The 19,170-nt window shown below is 52.9% G+C and overlaps 1 protein-coding gene across 2 annotated transcripts in view; it reads right to left on the bottom strand.

Annotated features, from left to right (window-relative positions):
* Window positions 1–19,170, bottom strand: part of EPS15 (epidermal growth factor receptor pathway substrate 15) — a 1,698,287-nt gene that overhangs the window by 634,540 nt on the left and 1,044,577 nt on the right. For both annotated transcript variants that reach the window (XM_069642214.1, XM_069642213.1), the window contains exon 15: window positions 2,498–2,695. In XM_069642214.1, the coding sequence (XP_069498315.1) occupies window positions 2,498–2,695 (198 nt within the window). The remainder of the gene's footprint in view (window positions 1–2,497; window positions 2,696–19,170) is intronic.

The raw sequence follows: 19,170 nt of genomic DNA, 5'->3' as shown, positions 1-19,170 counted from the left end.
CAGGTAAAAAATGAAGTCTTAGCGTTGTGAAGTCCAAACCGTTACCATTTAAGCAGCAAACATTTTAAAGTTACACAGCACCAACCAGAACTACTAGTGGCGAGCAGTGTACCTTATGAATGCCTTACTGCCTACCTATTTGGATATTAATCTAGAGAGAATATGGGGCGCACCTTAGTGGTACCTCCCCGCCATTGGAGTCATAAGAGTCTCAAAAGAGAAACCTACAAATAAGGGTTTCATTCCTGTGATATCTGGATGGGTTTCAGCGGGAAAAATAGTCAGAACATCATGAAAGACTAAAAAAATGTGAAGGGGACTTTTACAACAGTGTAAAAGACGACTTACATAGCAGATGCAAAGGTGAATTTTTAAAGAAAGGCTTATTATAGGGCTAATTGCAGGTTTGGGCCAAACTAAGTATATGCAGCCCAGAAAATAACAGGGTGGCCTCACCTTGGGCTGAACGGATTGAATCTTAGTTTTTTAAGAACCAGTCCATGTCTTCTCCGTGGTGTAGATGATCAATTGACCGTCATGGTTCAGTCTTGGGGTATTTTATTTTTATTTTCCCTGCAATTCTTTCTCCTTTCCTTGGTCAACCAACACTGGTTCTCTGCTTCTCGTCCTCTTTTCCAGGAAGACGAATGCTCCAGGGTCTATAGGCTCATGTGTACTTGCAAATAAGGCTTGTAAAAGTACGGAGGCTGTGGGCCGAATAGTGTTTAGTAAAACCTTAGAGCTTCTATTAAGAGGCTGGTAACCAAGTTCACGTAGAGGCTTGACATCTGCTTTCGCTGCACCACGCTGCTTCTGGGTCTGCCCAAAGGCCCTCCTGCGACTGGTAGCAAAATATGTTGTTATGAAGGGTTTCCATTCTCATGACTATCGCTTGTTTCTGGGTCCCTTACCTTATCAATGCTACCTCCACTGTCTTCTTTCCAGCTGACTCCTGAATGCAGTCCCACACGGTAGTACTCCTCCAAACCTCTCCTCCCTGCTTTTCTCTTTGCCTTCTCTCTGGTTTCTTACACCTTCCTCTAAGTTTTTTCAGGTCTTTAGTATCGCTTCCCATCTCGTTTCTGCATCTCTGTTCAACCTGCTCCTGATTAACTAATTCCAACCTCCATATAGTGTCTCCTTCCCTCCTCCTCAATGTTACGTCTGTCTGTATCACAAACAGATCATGCATCTCCATCTTTTCCAACCTCATCTCATCTTATCTCTCTCCTCACTCATATCTCTGCCAAACTCTGCCTTAGGTCTCCTTCTGTCGTCCTACCTCCTTCCAACCTCCTCCTTTCTGATCCTTTTACTGTCTCTGTCCCCTGCCACCTCTACTTAGGTGTTCTCTCCACATCTCCTCCAACCTACTCTCCACTACTTGTTGCTGCATTTTCTCCTCTCACCCCCTACATCCACCTCTTCTCAAGCCCTTTGTGTCCTCACTGCTTCCCTTTGCACTTTCCATCCCTTTCGTGCTTCAGCGTCCTCTGGTTGCCTTTCTTCTGCTAACTCTGTTCATCTCTCCTCTACCACCTCTACTCGCTCTGTCACCAGCTCACTAGCCAACTCCATGCACCCACATCTATGTCTGTTACTCTTCCAGGGGCTTATCCCATCTATTGGACTGTTCATCTTGGAAATGGGATGCACCCATCTGTGCAGGATTGCAAAAGCTGTTCCACAGTAATCAATTCACCTGACTGCAATGTGCCTCCACCATCAGTGCGTGGCAATGCATACCAAGATGATTTTAGGTTTAGTCACCAACTAGGATGCCATGCGCACGTTCTGATGTGGCCGAGCGGACGGTCCTTGCGCATGGCGTCTCGGACTGACAGCAACTTTTTCACCTCAGACCCAAATACTGCAATGAGGGTTACAAGTGTCAGTAAGACTTTCAACCGTTTGCCTCCACTAAAGTTCTGACAAAAGGGCACCATAACTTACTGGGCCGTCAGTGTATAGACTTGTACTCATATTGAACTCCTTAAAATGGTAAGGGAATCAATGGTGCACTGCCCGTGACAGTGCTCTGCTTTTGACCTAGGGCAATGTAGGGCTGTCTTGGAGATCTCCAAAGCATCTAGTCTTGGCCCAGCATCACACAGATCCTCTATTCCCAATTACAGGCAGAGGTCTTAGTCACCGGACATAAGAATGATCAGAAGGAGAACTACATTCTTGCACAGTGCATACATGAGGGCATGCAAATTCAATGTATGCACCATGCAAATAGAGGACTAAATCTATTAAATGTTCAAACCTCTTAGTTATTAATTTGTTTCATAGTAAAATAGTGCTCCACCTCATGAAACAACATCTTTATAAAAACATTAAACTATAACAAAATGGGTACTAGTGGTAGTGAAAATAACCAAGGAGTGGCCAAGAGAATAAGTAGTTCTTGCACAACCTCCGACAGCAGAATGGACACAGAGAAGCTGAAAGAAAAACTCCAGTGAAAGTTACGTTTACGGACGACTGTACTTACCGAGTGAATTTCCTGCTGTGAATCCCCCAAGCACTTCTCCAGAGGAGCTAGCTGCTCCCTTCCTGCCTCCACACATTCCTCCAGTTGTGCAGTTTCCTGTTGTAGTTGGCTTAATTCCTCTTTGGCTTTGCAGAGTTCCTCTTCATAAGTGGAGATTGTGGCTTCCTGACTGTTTATTTGAGCTTTTAATGACGTTATCTGAATGGTGAAAAACAAGAGTCCAAACATTATCCCAGTTTCCTTAACACAAATGCTATTTTTCCTTATAAAAAGTGAATTGAATAGTCTCAAGCAAGCAGAGACTGTGCATAGGCTTAGCTTTCTCACATGCCAAGTATATCCTTTAATATTAGGTCACAGCCAACATATGCACAGGTTCTGCCCTTCATGCCCAATTGTAGCCACTTCTGTCTATAGGAATGGTTTCTAATGTTATAGAAAGTAGCACTATATTGTGTGCTTTTTGCCATTTTGGCAGACTAATGTAGACTATATGGCCAGACACAGTTTTACATGTTGTACAATCTAAAACGCCCAGGTACAACCGATATAATTGATGGGATGTATGTTTTTTGTTCTTTTTTAAATTTTATTTATCCATTTTCAATAAACAGGAGCAAATTCCTTCAACCTCCCCCCACCCAATTCCCGCCGGAGATTCTCATCGGAGTCATCTTAACATCTCATGCCTTGAAGAGATCCAAAATTCTTATACTGTGCGGACACCACTGTAACATATAGTCCGACTGGAGGTATTCCAGCACAACGCCCCAGTCTTTTTCAAAACCATCTTCCCCCCCCTTAGGGTGTATGAGAGCTTTTCCATCGTAATCAGCGACCAGACCCTTTGTAGCCAACTAGATAACAGAGGGGGGTCCGGGCTTTTCCAACACTGGGCTATTGCCAACCAGACCGCCACCAACAGGCCCATAAAACATCTCCAGTCTACCTTAGAAAGCGCCTTGGCTGTTGCGTCTTTGAGACCACACATCCACCCTCTGTTCCCCATAGACGCTGCATTCGGAAATATCCTCCGAAATTGTGCCCGTACAGCCCCCCCCCCCCCCAGAAGCCTTGCAGCCTATTGCAGTCCCACCAAATATGCCGCCACGTTCCCGCCTCCCGGCAAGCCCTCCAGCATTGATTGGACACCCGAGGGAACATTACATGTAGTTTTTCTGGAGTCAGAGGGAACATTACATGTAGTTTTTCTGGAGTCAGGTGCCACTGCGTTATCACTTTAACCCACATTTCCCTCAGCTGCACTGAGTGGGACAGCCTCGGAATATCACTCCACAGGGCTTCCCACTGATCTCTGCCAATGGGTTCCCCTAGGGTTTGTTCCCATTTCCTCATATATGACCAGCTGACCCTTTCCTCGTGCCCCAATATCAACTTGTATAGGGATGACACCAGCTTCGTCATGCCGGAATTGGTTGTTACAAAGGTCTCAAAATTTGAGCGGTCCCGGGTAGCCGACCGTTTTATAGGAGGTGAGGTCAGCCAGTGTTTCAGTTGCCCATATCTGAGCCTATCAGCCTTCTTTAGCTTCAGTACCTCCACACACCTCTCGAAGGGGAGGATTCCCGAGCCCTCCATCATTTCCCCTATTTTCGTCCACGCTGCTGCTTCCCAATCTCTATAAGCACCCCTCTCCATCCTCGGGGGGAAATCTGGGTTCCCAAACATAGGGGTAAAGGGCCCCGGCACTGTTGTCAAAACACCACATTTCGCCAAGTCATCCCACACTCAAAGGGGGGCTTCCATCAACCCGTTCAGACCCAGGTTAACGTGCCTATGCCGCTTATCCTTCCACAGGAGGTCCCGCAGGGGTGTTCTAGCTACAGCCCTATCCTGCACAGCCCATATCTTCTGCTGCGCCTCTCCCAACCACTCCTTGAGTACCCACAACTGCGCTGCCTGGTAGTACTTGTGAAAATGCGTCAGAGCCATCCCCCCTCTATCTAATGGGGCCGTTAACACCGTCCTCGAGATCCTAGGGGTTTTCTTCCTCCAAATGAACGAGGTGATAACTTTAGTTAAGGCTTTGAAAAAGGACCTAGGGATTTTTATAGGGCAGACCTACAAGTAGTACAGAAGCCTCGGCAATATGGACATGTTGATCGCCGCGACCCGTCCCAACCACGAAATCACCAATGATTCCCACTGCTCGAGGTCTTTCTTAATCTCCCCCAGGAGCTCTGGGAAATTCGTCCCATACATGCCGCCCACCCCTTTCGTTAGGCGGATGCCCAGGTATTTAATGTCTTTGTATGCCAAGCTCAGCTCCAGCGTCTCCGCTACTCCCTTTACTCCCCTCGGGTCCCCGGGTCACCTGTAGAGCCACCGATTTACTCCTATTTATTTTTAGACCCACTATCGCCCCAAATTCATCTAATACCTTAATAACCTCAGGGAGAGTGCGGGCTGGGTCTCCCATAGTCAGTACGAGATAGTCAGCATAAGCGCCCACTTTGTGCTGCCTCCCAGCCATCTCTACCGCTTTTATTGCACTCGATTCCCGTATCTTTATTAATAGAGGCTCTAGGGAGATAGCAAACAACAGCGGCGACAGGAGGCATCCCTGTTTCATGCCCCAGGAAAGTTCCATCTTGTCCGCGAGTTCCCCATTGACAGTTATTCTAACCGAGGGGGTATTGTAGCACGCTCTAATCCGCTTGAGGAAGTTAACTCCAAACCCCATACGATCCATAATTTTGAATAGCATTGACCATTCTAATCGGTCAAATGCCTTTTCGGCATCGAGTCATTGGAATTTCATGTATACCCACCTTCTCCACCAGGTGGGCCATGCGTCTCAAGTTATCGTGAGTCTGCCTGCCTGGGATGAACCCCGACAGATCTTCATGGATCAATTCAAGAAGCAGAGGAGCCAGCCTCAGGGCGAGGATTTTAGTGTAAATCTTAGCATCCTGGTTAATCAGGGCTATTGGACGATACAAACCCGCCGAGGTCGGGTCTTTCCCTGCTTTATGAAAGACCACAACCTTCGCCTCATTCATGGTCGGGGAGAGATTACCCTCTTCTCTAAAGGAATTGTACAGTTTGGTAAGAAAGGGAATCAGACCCTCCGCGAATTTCTTATAGAAAGACGCAGTGAAACCATCTGGTCCCGGAGCCTTGCCGGTCCGGAGGCTGTTGATTGCTTGGCGCACCTCCCCCTCATTTATGTCCCCCTCTAACAGGACCCTATCGCTTGCAGACAGTCGGGGATGTATGTTTATGACCACATACACCTCCCATAGAGTGCTACGATTAGATCTTTAGGTGTGGCGTCACAAACCCAGTAGCAGCCATCGTAAAGCTCAGTAACAACCTAATAAAAGAAGGATATGCAATCTCATGACTTCTTACAACCAACATATGCCGAAGAGCCATCACAAGCTCAGCTACAGCCATCGTATTTGTATGCCAGGTTAAAACCATAATGGGAAAGTACAGCCAAATATGGCCAGCTAGTCTCACATCCTAATACCTGTGCATGATATGCTATACATGAACAGCCAAACATGCTTACGTTCTGCCATTGTATAGCATTTCTAAGATACGATGATACATCACTTGAGAGGGACATTTGGACAGATTGGCCTTCTCGCTTTTTATTGGCCAAACACAACCGTACCACCAACACACAGCACCATTATTTTGGCTCAAAACCCTCCAAAGATATGACCGCTACAGGCATGCGACAGTCTATGGTTTTGTCTCATCATTCAACAGCGGTTCTAGTGTCCGCTATGAAAATGTAACATTGATCAGCCCCCTCTGCCACCATACCCCTTTCAGAATAACCTGCACCTAGTTGCCCCTTTCATCCATTATGAGAAACCCCCTGGTAGCAATCCCTCATGCAGCTTGAGAACCCATCTATGGGCTAAACAGTATGCACTCCAATCCCAGGAAATGAAAGCTCTTTTGCTGCCTAACCTTCTCTAAGGCAGCGTTCCACCTTCCACACAACCTGTTGTACTGGTGGCATAGAAGGAATGCTGCCCAATTCATAAATAGTACAAGCCCAAAGAGTAAAACAGAAGTGGTGTCAAGTGCCCCAATTAAACTCCACCCTCCAACCGCAACGCAAACAAAGCTCTGGATGCTCTCTAAACACTTCTAATTCTATCAGCCAGGATCAGAGAATGGATTGCTTGGTGATTGAACGGAGCACAAAGGTATGCAAGCTAAGTGGCAGGGCAATCCTCCTATGCTCCAGTCCTCTATGATTGTTAACTGCTCCATTGGTTCCCAAAGCTAGGTCTGCGTTAAATACCGTGATAATAATAATACTCTTACGTCCCGTCCCCTTTCCCCCATACCGCATAGGCACCCCTTCCAAGAGACGGGAGACAACCTTTTTCACCAGAAAAAAACCTTCTTCCCCTTTAAATTTAGAGGCGCGCAGGGGTGCGGCCCAGGGAGCATGTGCTGCCCTGACTCCGCTCTCTGGCGCCACACCGCAGACCCCTTTTCCGCGTCAACGGGAACGGGCCGAATTCACCAGCGCTCCTGGGTTTGGCTTCAGCCATGTAATTCCACACACGGATACTTCTTCTCTTGTCTTTTTTTCATTCAGGTACTCGTCCTCAGGCATCACGCTCCTCCCCGGCGCATATCGACTTCAACAGGATTCAGCAGGTGTCCTTCCTGCAACGGGCTCTTCCCAACTTCAGACCACCACGCCCTCTGCCTACGTTGCCTTGGCCCAGACTATGGTTGGCAAGCTTGTACAGCGTGTGGCTCGCTGTCCTCGTAAGCGCTGAAGAACTAACTAGCCAGGTAGAGGGAGCTCTTCCAAAAGTCGCCTCCCGAGGACCAAAGGAACAACCCATTACCATTGTGGCGTGAGCGGGTGCTGCAGCTGCTCGGAATCTGTGGGTAAGACCCCTCCTGTGCCTGTATTTTTGTTTTAAACTTGTTCTTTGGTGCCCCCTAACCCCCTGCTCATTGTTCTTAACTGTTTGTTCTGCCCGCCTCCCTCCTTGCCTGCCCGCCCACCCCCTCCCTGATTGGCTGCTTCCACTTCCCTGTGCCGGTGTGTCCGATGCCTCGCGCACCGTGCTCGCCATTACCATTGTGGCGTGAGCGGGTGCTGCAGCTGCTTGGAATCTGTGGGTAAGACCCTCCTGGGCCTGTAATTTTGTTTTAAACTTGTTCTCTGGTGCCCCCTGCCCATTGCTCCCTCGTTCTTTCCCTGTGTTTGTTCCATCCGCCTCCATCCTTGTCTGCCCACCACCCCCTCCCTGATTGGCTCTCCCTTCCTACTTACAGGCCCTCCCAGGGAGCCCCCTTGCCCGGCAGCCCCACGGCTAAGGGCCCCTATGCAAAGGGTGGTTCCTACTGGCGGCTCCCTGTAAGTGTCTGCAGGTGTCCGCAGGGGACGCCAGCTGCCAGTCACCTTCCTTCGGATTGCCCTGCCTACCCCCCCCCCCCTCCACCTGCAGGCGGTTCTTTCCACCATGTGTTTAAACGTGACTGAGTCCCATAAAAATATATATATATATTTTTTTTTAAATTGCATAGTGAAACCTAGGCCTTTCTCGCTCTATTCAGGATTCTCAAACTTAGGTGCGTCTCCCCTCCGGTCTTTAAATGTGCATTTTGTGATCTCCTTAATCCTGAGTGTCGTCTTGTCCCGTTGCTCAAGTTGCTTGCCTATCGCTGTCCTATCTGCTTGCTCTAGTTGTCCTTTCTAGTGTCTCCCCCTCTCCCTTCCACCTCTCCCACCTACTATATGGTGCTCTCTGTCTCTCCTATCTTTTCCAACTGCTTATCTATTGGCTATCCTGCTCTCCTCACCAAATCTGGTAGGAAGAAGTTTAAAAAGGACATCCTGGTCTCCAACCCATGCCTCCCTATCACTGACACCTACGCCAATGCCTACTCCAAGGAAACTCTCACCGACATATTCTGTCGTTCCTTCGCCAGACCTATGGACCATTCATATGGTCTCTGTGACCTCTCCTTTCTCTTCCTCTCAAATTAATGGTGGCACCCGGTGGGATGCCCTTCTGGCCTCCTTCCATTCCTCTAAGGTCATCATTAATGTTTACTCTAATGGGACCGTCTTGGTCCAAGGCCCTCAGGCCAACCTTCATCTCTTTGATAGACGCTCCCCGCGCCTCATCAACTTCCTTTTTTCTCCTGCCGTCCCCCCCTCTCCTTTCCGTGACTACCTCGCCTCCCCCTTCTGCCTCCTCCTCGGCTACCTTGCCTTCTCCTTCCCTCTTTGCCCCCTCTCGGGCTCATTCTACACCTCCGAAGGGTGTACCTCTGATTTGTACCCCTCTCCGGAAGTCCTTCCAGGATGGCAACCTTCTCCATATTGCCAGTCTAAACTCTCGCTCTGCTGTCAAACACTCCTCTGATATCTGCCGCCTTCTTGAAGAACTTGACCTTGATGTCCTCAGTCTCAATGAGACATGGTTCACGGTCAGCTCTATCACTAGCTTTGACACGCTCCTACCTGACGGCTACAAGATCCTCTCCGCACCCAGGTCCAACCGCTCTGGTGGGGGTGTAGCCCTGATCTTCCCAGAGTGGATGCCTACCTCCGTCACTCCTATGCAGGCCTACTCCTCTTTTAAATGCCTCATCTGCAGGCTCTCTCTCTCCCCTAGCCATTCCCTTACTGTGGCTACTATCTATCGGCCACCTGGTCAGGTCTCCTCCTTCCTCTCTGAGTGGGCGGACCTCTCCTCCTCACTCCTGGCCTCAACCACTCAACTTCTACTTCTTGGGGATTTCAACATCCACCTGGATGCCTCCTGTCCTTCCTCTGTACTTTTTCTCGACCTCTGCGACTCTCTCTCACTCACTATTCTCCCCTCTGGGCCGACTCACTCTGCAGGAGACACACTAGATGTTCTGATCTCCTCAGACCTTCCCCTCTCTGTTCTTCTCCCCACTCCTCTCTCCTGGAGTAATAACTGTCTCCTCTCCTCCCACCTTACCCTCCCTACCCCTCAGGCCAAGCCACTTCCATACTGCCACCCACATTCTCGGTCATCCGACCCATGAAGCGCGTGGCAGCTGAGGCTTTTGCCGCCACCTTCTCACCCCCCCCCATCCACTTTGGCTGACTCTCACCCTGACACAGCCCTCTCCACGCTCCACTCTATATCCGATACTCTTGATATCCTTGCCTCTGTCATGAGAAACCACCTGAAGCCCAAAGCCAAGTGCAACTCCTGGTATGACTCAGACCTCGTCACCCTAAAACGCAAGTGCAGGCTAGCCGAGAGGAAATGGCGTGCTTCATGTACATCTTCTGACAAACTGGCCTGCCGCCTACTCCAAAGGCAATACTGGCTCTCTGTCCTAACCAGGAAGGGAGCTCATATCCAAGCCCGCATCTCTGCGGCACCTAACAACTCTGCTGAACTCTTTAAAATCTGCAAGGAACTGGCCAATCCTGCCGCAGTCTCTACCTCTCCTGTCCCTTCCCAGGCCCTCTGCACGGCACTGGCTTCTCACTTCATCTCTAAAACTCAGGACATCCTGTCCTCACTCTCCTCCTATCCCCTCCCTCCCCCTACTTCCTGCTCCCTGCTCTTGCTCTGGACCTTCTGCAGCCACCTCTACTCCCTCCTTCTCTGCCTTTCCCCTGTTCTCCGCCGATGAGGTTTCTAGACAAGTCCGATCTATGAAAGTCTCGTCGAAACAGGTTCACCCCTGTTCCTCCAAAACTATCAAGGACCACATTGACTCCCTGGCTCCTGCCCTGGCTGATTTCTGCAATCACTCCTTCGCCACTGGAGTCTTCCCATCCCCCTTAAGCACTCCCTTGTACACCCTCTTCTTAAGAAACCCTCTGCCGACCCCTCCTGCCCGGCTAACTATCCCCCAATCTCCATCACTCCCTTCCTGGGTAAGCTCCTGGAGAAACTGGCCATCTCCCAGCTTAATCTCCATACTGAATTGGTTGGTTGTCTTCATAACCATCAGTCTGGCTTCAGAACTGTCAGAAGCACGGAAACTGCTCTCCTGAACAGCCGTGAAGACCTCTCTTCTGCTTTCGACACCGTCAACCATGCCATCCTGCTCAACCGTCTCCGATGAAAACCTGGTTATCACTGGTCAGGCTCTGCCGTGGCTGATTTCTTTCCTCTCCGACCGACCCTCCCAGGTCCAACTTGGGTCCTTCCTCTCCGCTATCTTTTTCTCTACCTGTGGTGTCCCCCAGGGGTCTAACTTCTATCCCTGGCTGTTCAACCAATACCTGGCACTCCTTGCCCACCGCATCGCTGCTCTATGACCCAACTTTCAGTGCTATCTGGATGACACCCAGCTCATTTTCAGGCTACCCTCGGCCTCCTCCTCTCCTTCGCTCATCTCGGACTGTCTGCTATCCAGGAGTGGTGTGCCGCCAGTGACATCTGCCTTAATGCCAGTAAGACTGCGATTCTCATCAGCAGACCCGCTCCCTCCTTCCCTGTAGCTCTCTGGCCAGCCTCTCTTGGCCCACTTCCTGCTCCTGCTCCCACCTACAAGGATAAAAACCTTGGGGTCATCTTCGACTCCACACTCTCCTTCTCACATCTCTGACGTCTCTAAGAAGAAACAAGTTACTTACCTGTAACTGTTGTTCTCCAGCATGGGTCTGGCATGGATTCACATGCTCATGAATATTCCCCGTCGTCAGGCTGGGAATCCTCGGTCGTCAGGCTGGGAATCCTCGGTAAAGAAAAAACCAGTATCAGTTTCGTTTCTGATCTGTCTTTCGTAGTAATAACCAATTACTGGTCTATGCATCATACTGACCACAGCCAATGACTGCCCTCTACCTAAGCCCCGCCTCTGGCGGCCATCTTCAGATTTGGAAGCACGTGAAGTGGCAGTATGACCAAGTGAAGAGCCGCAGAGGGGTAGGCGGGAGGGTTCGCATGTGAATCCATGCCAGACCCATGCTGGAGAACAACAGTTACAGGTAAGTAACTTGTTCCTTCTCCAGCATGGGGTCTGGCATGGATTCACATGCTCATGAATAAAGAATACATAGCAGTACACACATGCACAACCACGGGAGGTGGCAAAGGCTCAACATTAAGCATTACATCAAACTCAACATTAAGCATCTTACCTCCTCACCAGGCTCACCTCAGGCGAACAGGTTGCGCAGCACTGCTTGGCCGACCCTGGACTCCTCCCTGGAATCCCGATCGACGCAGTAGAATTTCGTGAAGGTGTGCGTCGACCTCCACGTAGCAGCCCTGCATATGTCCAGCAGGGGCACACCAGAAAGGAATGCCGTGGTAGCTGCGATCGCTCTGGTGGAATGGGCTCTCGGACGGCCAGGCAGCGGTCGGTTTGCCAACCGATGACAATACATGATACAGCCGGAGAGCCATCTGGAAATGGAAGCCTTCGAGAGTGCCTTCCCCTGATTGACAGGTCCAAAATTCACAAAGAGTTGTGACGTCTTCCGAAAACACTTCGTGTGGTCCACGTACAACTTCAGCGCTCTAGCCACATCCAGCGAGTGCAAAGTCCTCTCAGCCGGCGACGAAGGCGACGGGAAGAACACAGGCAACACCAAGGGTTCGTTGAGGTGGAAGTCCGACGGCACCTTGGGCATGAAGGAGGGGTGCGTCCTGAGCACTACCCTCGTGTCGTGAAAAGTCAAGTACGGGGCCTTGCAGGAAAGGGCCTGGATCTCTCCCACTCGTCGTGCGGAGGTGATGGCCACAAGAAACGCTGTTTTCCACGACAGAAACTTCAACGGGGCCGAGTGCAGAGGCTCGAACGGAGGTCCCATGAGCTTGGTCAGCACCACGTCGAGCTCCCACGCCGGGGCTGGAGCCTTCACCAGCGGGAACGATCTGAACAGTCCCTTCATGAACTCTTTCACCAGACGATGAGACCACAAGGACGTCCGCCCCGTGGTTCTGGTGTATCGGGAGATCGCAGCAAGATGAATCTTCATGGACGCGTGTGCCAGTCCAGCTTTGGCCAGCGTCAGCAGGTACGGCAGTACTTGGGGAGCCGTAATCCGTAGAGGGTTAATCTTCTGTGCGTGGCACCAGACAGAACCTCTTCCATTTGTGTCCGTAGCATTTAAGAGTCGAGGACGACCTGGCCTTTGCAAGAACCTCTCTGCAGTCGGCCGGTATGTCGTATCCTCCAAACTCTAGCGCTGCAGGAGCCAGGCCTGCAAGTTCAGCGATTTCGGGTCGTGGTGGAGGATGGCGCCTCCTTCCCTGGAGAGTAGATCCGCGTCCACCGGCAGCTTGATTGACGGGGACGCTGACAAGTCCAGAAGGTCCGGGAACCATATCTGCCTCGGCCACGCAGGTGCGACGAGGATCATCCTGCACCGTGACCTCTTGAGCTGGTTGATGAGCCAGATTAGCAGTGGCAATGGAGGGAACGCGTAAAGGAACAGGCCCTCCCAGGGGAACGAGAAAGCATCGCCCATGCTCCTCGCCTGGGGAAACCTGCTGGCGAACCTCCGGCACTTGGAGTTTGTCGCCGTCGCGAACAGGTCGATCTGGGGTGTGCCCCACCGTCGGAAGAGGCGATCCACTAGATCCTGCCGTAGTTCCCACTCGTGGCACGAGCGCAGCTCCCTGCTGAGTGAGTCGGCGATGGTGTTTTTTATCCCTGCCAGATGAAACGGCACCAGAAACATCCTTTGGGCGACGGCCCAATGCCACAGGTCCTGCGCCTCCTTGGACAGTGCTGGGGACCTGGTTCCGCCCTGTTTCCTGATGTAAAACATGGTGGTGGTGTTGTCGGTGAAGATCCACACCACCTTGCCCTTGAGGGACGGAAGGAAGGACCTGAGGGCCCAAAACACTGCACGGAGCTCCAGGACGTTGATATGTAGTGATTTCTCCGTCAGAAGCCAAAGGCCTCTTGCGTGCAGATTTTCGGTGTGCGCTCCCCACCCTTCCAGGGAGGCATCCGTGGTCACTGTCTCCTGGTGGGCTGGGGTCTGGAAGTCCATGCCCGCCGTCAGATACGCGCGGGTGCCCCACCACCGGATCGCTCGTCGGAAACACTCGTCGAGTGTGATCCTTTCCTCGAAGCTGCCCGTCGTTTGGATCCAGCGTGCGTCCAGGAACTCCTGCAACGGGCGCATCCGGAGCCTGCACAGGGGAATGAGGTAGATGCAGGAAGACATCATTCCGAGGAGGGACTTGATGGACCTCACCTTGGCCGCGTCGGCCACCAACATCAGTTGTACCTTGCCCAGGATGGCCCTGGTCCTCTCCTCCGACGGGGAGGCCAGAAGGGACACTGTGTCGAGCCTCGCTCCCAGAAACACTGCGTCTTGCGCGGGTACCAGGTGGGATTTGGCGTAGTTCACGGAGAATCCCAGGTCCGTGAGAAGCTGGACGGTCCTTGCCGTGTGGTCCATGGCGAGCTCCCTCGTCTTGGCTCGGATGAGCCAGTCGTCCAGGTAGGGGTAGACGTGGATCCCCTCTCGGCGCAGCTGCGCCGCCACCGGTGCAAGGCACTTGGTGAAAACCCTGGGTGCCGACCGTAGTCCGAAGGGGAGGGCTTTGAACTGGTAGTGACGCCCTTGGACCACAAACCTGAGAAATTTTCGGTGCCCCCTTAGGATGGGAATATGGAAGTAGGCATCCTCCAAATCCAACGACGACAGGAAGTCTCCTTCCTCCAGCTGACCCAGGACGTGCTGGAGGGTGACCATCCTGAACTTCTGAGCCTTGATGAACTTGTTCAGACGTCGCAGGTCTAGGATGGGGCGCCATCCTCCCGTCTTCTTCTTCACGAGGAAGTATCTCGAGTAAACTCCGGAGCCCCGAAGCCTCTTTGGGACGAGTTCGATGGCGCCCTTCCTGAGCATCGCCTTTACCTCCAGGAGAAGCTGCGGGACGTGAAGCTCTTTCCTGGCCACGGGGGGGACGCGCGGGCACCTTCTTTGAAACTCGAGCGCGTGGCCCCGGGCTAAGGCGTCCAACACCCAACGGTCGGTGGAGATGGACTCCCACACGCTGACGAAGCTCGCCAGCCGGCCTCCCACCGTCCAGGACTCTGGTCTGTACGTCTTGACGGAAGTCCGTAGCCTTGAGCCATCCACGCCGCCTAAGGCACACGCCGTTGCCCAACTGGCGAAATCCCGTATTGGCGATGTCCGTCGCAATAGTGATGGCGTGGTCCGACGCCACCTCACCTTCCTGTAGGATCTCCAGGGCATCCGCCCTCTTGTCGTCCGGTAGGAAGTCCAGCAGGGGAACCAGTTTGTACCATAGCTCCCTGTCGTAGCGGGCCACGATAGCCAAGGCGTTGGCCGCCTTAATCGTCGTCGCTGCAGACGAGATGACCCTGCGTCCCATAGAGTCCAATTTCTTTCCCTCGCCGTCCGGCGGGGAAGTCGATGTGGAGGCCGCACCCCCCGCCCCGCGCTTTCTTCCTGGCCGCCGCGGAGACGACGGAGTCCGGGGTAGGCTGCGCCCGGAGGCACAGGGGGGCCGCGTCCGGGACCCGGTACTTCTTTTCGTACCGGTCTCTTCTAGCTGGCGTCGTGGAAGGGGTCTTGAGGAGGGCGAGGCCCTCATCCCAAATGTCGTCCAGTAGAGGCACCGCGAGGACCGTCTTCGTCTTGGCCTTGCGCCGTTGATAAAGGAATCCTTCCTTTTTCTTCTCCTCAGGGCAGAGTTGGAAAAGTTCGGATGCCCTGGCGATCATGGAGTGGAACGATCCAATCTCGTCGGGCGGAGAAGCCCTGGTGGGAGGTGACGACGGAAGATCCTTGTCGTAGACCTCGTCGTCCGTACCTGTCGCGGCCGTGTCAGTCCCCGTATCATCCCCTCGAGTCGTAGACGGGGAGGAGGGCTGGACGGGGGGCGACGGCTGAAAAGGAGGTGGAGGGTGAATCCTTTTCTTGGGAGGAGGAACGCCAGAAGGTCCCGGTTCTGGGTCCCCCAACGGTAGTGGTTCCTCCACTGGCAACGGTAGTCTCGTCCTTATCTCCGAGCATAAGGACTGTATAGCCAACAAAATGGCCGCCGAGTTGTCTTGCGGCGCTGGCAGAGGGGAATCCGACGGGCGATCAGGGGCCCCGTCGGCGCCCTCGACGATGTCGTCGTCACCCGCGTCGGGATCCATCCCGACGGGCCGGTCTTCTTCCACGCCGAGGCCGTGGCTTAAGACCTCGATCAGCTCTTCCTCCGAGGTTGAAGCCGAGTCTACGACGACACCCTGCCCCCCCTTTTTCTTCTCTGCCGGAGATTTCACGGGGGTCCTATCGATGGGCATAAAAGAGGACTCCCTCCGAGGTGGCAGGGAGACTCTGAGCACCGATGTCGCCACCACTGGCGTAGCCTCCACAGTCTGAGCCAGGGCCGCCGCGACAGTCTCGATACAGGCCTTGGCCGGATGGATTAAGGCCTTCACCACCTTAGGTGCGCTCACCGCCTTATCCTTGAGGGGGGGGGGGACACTGCCTCGCTCCCCCTCCGATGGGGCCTTCGAGCTCGACCGGGGCCTCTCCAGGAGCTTCGCCGGGTGCTCGGCCTTCCTCTTACCCGACCCAGAGCGTTGGCTCGTGGTTGATGGTACCGGGGAGGGTGCGCCCTGCCTGGCGCCCGTAGAGCCCGACCGTTCGGTGCTCCCGGTGCCAGCGGACTCGCGGTGCTTGGCCTTGTGTTGGACCCCCGTCGCCGGGGCGTCCTCAAAGGTCTTAGAAGACCGCTCGGATTTCTTCCTCTTCTTCTCGCCGGACGGGCTCTTCCCTTCCAGCCAGTTGGCGAGACGTTGATGGCGGTCCTTCATGGTCCGCTCCGACATGTTGCCGCAAAACGCACAGTCCTTCTCCACGTGCGTCTTGTCCTCATGTAAGCAGTAAAGACAAAAGGAGTGTTCGTCCTCCTTAAAGACGTTCTGCAGCTGGCATCCAGGGCAGACCCTGAACAGCTTTCCGGGCGTCGAGCTTCCCTTCTCCTGGGCCATGTCCGGGACGGGCCTGAGAAACTTCTGGAGTCCTCCAAAAGCGTAGCTCGACGAATCTTCACCCTTGACGGGCGCAGACGAATCCGACACGGGTCCCCGTTGATCGGATGGAGAGTCGGTGGAGCTTGAGGCTCTTTTGACCGAAAAAACAAAGTTTTTGAGAAAAAAGGTGAAAAAAATAGCACTAACGCTCGAGAGCAATAGCACGAGGATCCCAACACATGAACGTGCGGTAAAAATCTGAAGATGGCCGCCAGAGGCGGGGCTTAGGTAGAGGGCAATCATTGGCTGTGGTCAGTATGACGCAGAGACCAGTGAATGGTTATTACTACGAAAGACAGATCAGAAACGAAACTGATACTGGTTTTTTCTTTACCGAGGATTCCCAGCCTGACGACGGGGAATATTCATGAGCATGTGAATCCATGCCAGACCCCATGCTGGAGAAGTCACACTACCAGCTGCACCTCCTCAGAGGTATTCTTCCTTCCCCCAGAAGCTCACCGTCTCCAGAGCTCTGGTTCTCTCTAAGCTGGGCTATTGTAACAGCCTCTTTCTAAATCTGCCTGTTTCTACTCTCCGCCCTCTGCAACTTATCCAGAACAGGACTGCAAGACGTGTCATTGGCTTCAAGCCCAGGGATCATATCTCTCCAGGACTGAAATCCTTGCACTGGTTCCCAGTGGCTGCGAGGATTAAGTTAAAAACCCTTTGCATCTTTCAGAAGGCCTTCTGAGGCCTGGGGCCTCAATACCTTCAACTCTCTCTTCCTAAATATCTTCCTTCTCTAGCTCTTTGCTCATCCGCCTCCAACTCCCTCAGCGTCAGTTGCTTCTCCAAGCAACAAGTTGGTGGTAGATCTGTTTCTTCGGCTGGTGCCTCCCTCTGGTACAGCCTCCCTGCCTCCCTTAAACTGGAGGAGAACCATCTCTGGTTCCGGAAGCACCTCAAAACCTCTCTCTCGTTGCTTCTGCCTTTTCTCCTCCTCTCATCTGCTGACCTCCTGGCTGTAACCGGAACTGCACTGGCTACCTGGACACTCGCTGATCTCAGACCCAGGTCCTTCCCCCGCCAGTGTCACAAATCTGCATTGCCTACCTGGCAACCCCCGCCCTTGGGGACTGTTTCTGTATCCCTACAGTCCCCCTACCTGCCCCGACACCTGATGCCTGATGCCTGCACTTACCCATGCACTTGCCACATGTTGGCCGTTTACTTATTGTCATCTTTCCCATGTACTGCACTGTCCCTGCCCCCTTCCCATGCACTTGCGCGATCTGAATGACACCTGGCCTAGTAGGATCATTGTCCGTCCTCCCTTTGTTCCCCGGCCTTGCCTCGTTGCGCCTTGAAACACTTGTGTATAGGCGTGTTATAAATGGCAAATCATATCATAACCCTGACGTTCAAGAATGCATATTAGATCTACCGTTCGAGGGGAGGGAACTTTTCCACTCCACCACGGACGAGGAGCGGGACAAGAAGAAAAACAGCCCACAAACGGCTAAATCTTTTTCCATCTTGACAAAGACCATGCCCAAGTCGTACACCCAGTCACAGCAGCGCTCTGACAGGGGGCGTACGTATGGAGGGTTCCGCGGCTTCCAGGAACAGAGATCCAGGCAGCTGGACCGCTCGCAGTCTCAGAACCGGCGCAAATAAAAAGGGGTGGGGGTGTGTGGGATAAGGGTTTTTTTCCAGGCCCCCTCCTCTTCGTCAGCCCCCGAGGGAAAGAAGGCATAACACGCCCCTTGGGGTTCACGTGTCTCCAGTGGGGGCAGGCTTGCTCTCCACATGCACTTCTGGTGCCAGAATTTAATTTCACAGACCCCTGGATCCTCTCCGTAGTATCCACGGGGTACCACCTCCCTATCCCAGGCTCCTCCCTCCTCCCCTCCACTCCCACAGGTTGGGACAGCAACTCTTTTGGCGGAGATCCTATCGCTTGTAGAGAGACGGGCAGTGGAGAAAGTCACAGCATCCCGGCGAGGTTTGGGCTTTGACTCCAGGATTTCTGGTTGGCACTCAGAAGAACCAGGCAGCCTGAGAGTTGTGCTGGATCTTTCCACCCTCAACCTCTCCTTACCTCTGCAAAAATTCAAGATGGTTACGCTAGCTTTTATAGCAGAGACAGTGCGCAAGGGAGACTGGATGCGCTCCTAGGATTTGAAGGACGCGTACCTACACGCCCCGATTTGGCAGCCCCATTGTTCCTTCCTACGGTTCAGGATCATGGACTACCATTTTCAAGACAAGATCCTTCCTTTTGGCCTCAACTCGGGCCCAAAGGTCTTTACCAGGCTCATGAATACAGTGGCGGCCTTCCTCAGAGTGCAGGGCCTCCACATCTACCCATACCTCGACGACTGGCTCATCGGGGCTTCATCCCCTGAAGTGGTTCACCACTCTTTCCATGCCCTTTTGAACACACTGCATGATCTGGGCTTCTCGCTCAATCGCAAGCAGTCACAGCTGCAGCCCACGCAGAATCTAACATTCTTGGGCCTCATCTGGGACACGTGCTCTGAGAAGGTATTTCCGTCGGAGGACAAGATCTCGGCCATCAAGAGGGCCACCACCCACTTCCTCAGCAGAGAGACGACCTCTGCATGATGGCACCAACATCTCCTGGGTCTATTGGCGGCAGTCCTATTAGCCGTCCCGCACACAAGATTGAGGATGAGGAGGGTTCAGCATCATGGAACCAGGAGCAGGGCTCTCAATCCGAGATGATCAAC

Source organism: Ambystoma mexicanum, chromosome 1q (assembly GCF_040938575.1).
Source record: "Ambystoma mexicanum isolate Mex_15411 chromosome 1q, UKY_AmexF1_1, whole genome shotgun sequence".
Taxonomy (NCBI): Eukaryota; Metazoa; Chordata; class Amphibia; order Caudata; family Ambystomatidae; genus Ambystoma; species Ambystoma mexicanum.
The sequence above is the reverse complement of the archived record's forward strand: the minus strand, read 5'-3'. Positions and strand labels throughout refer to the sequence as shown.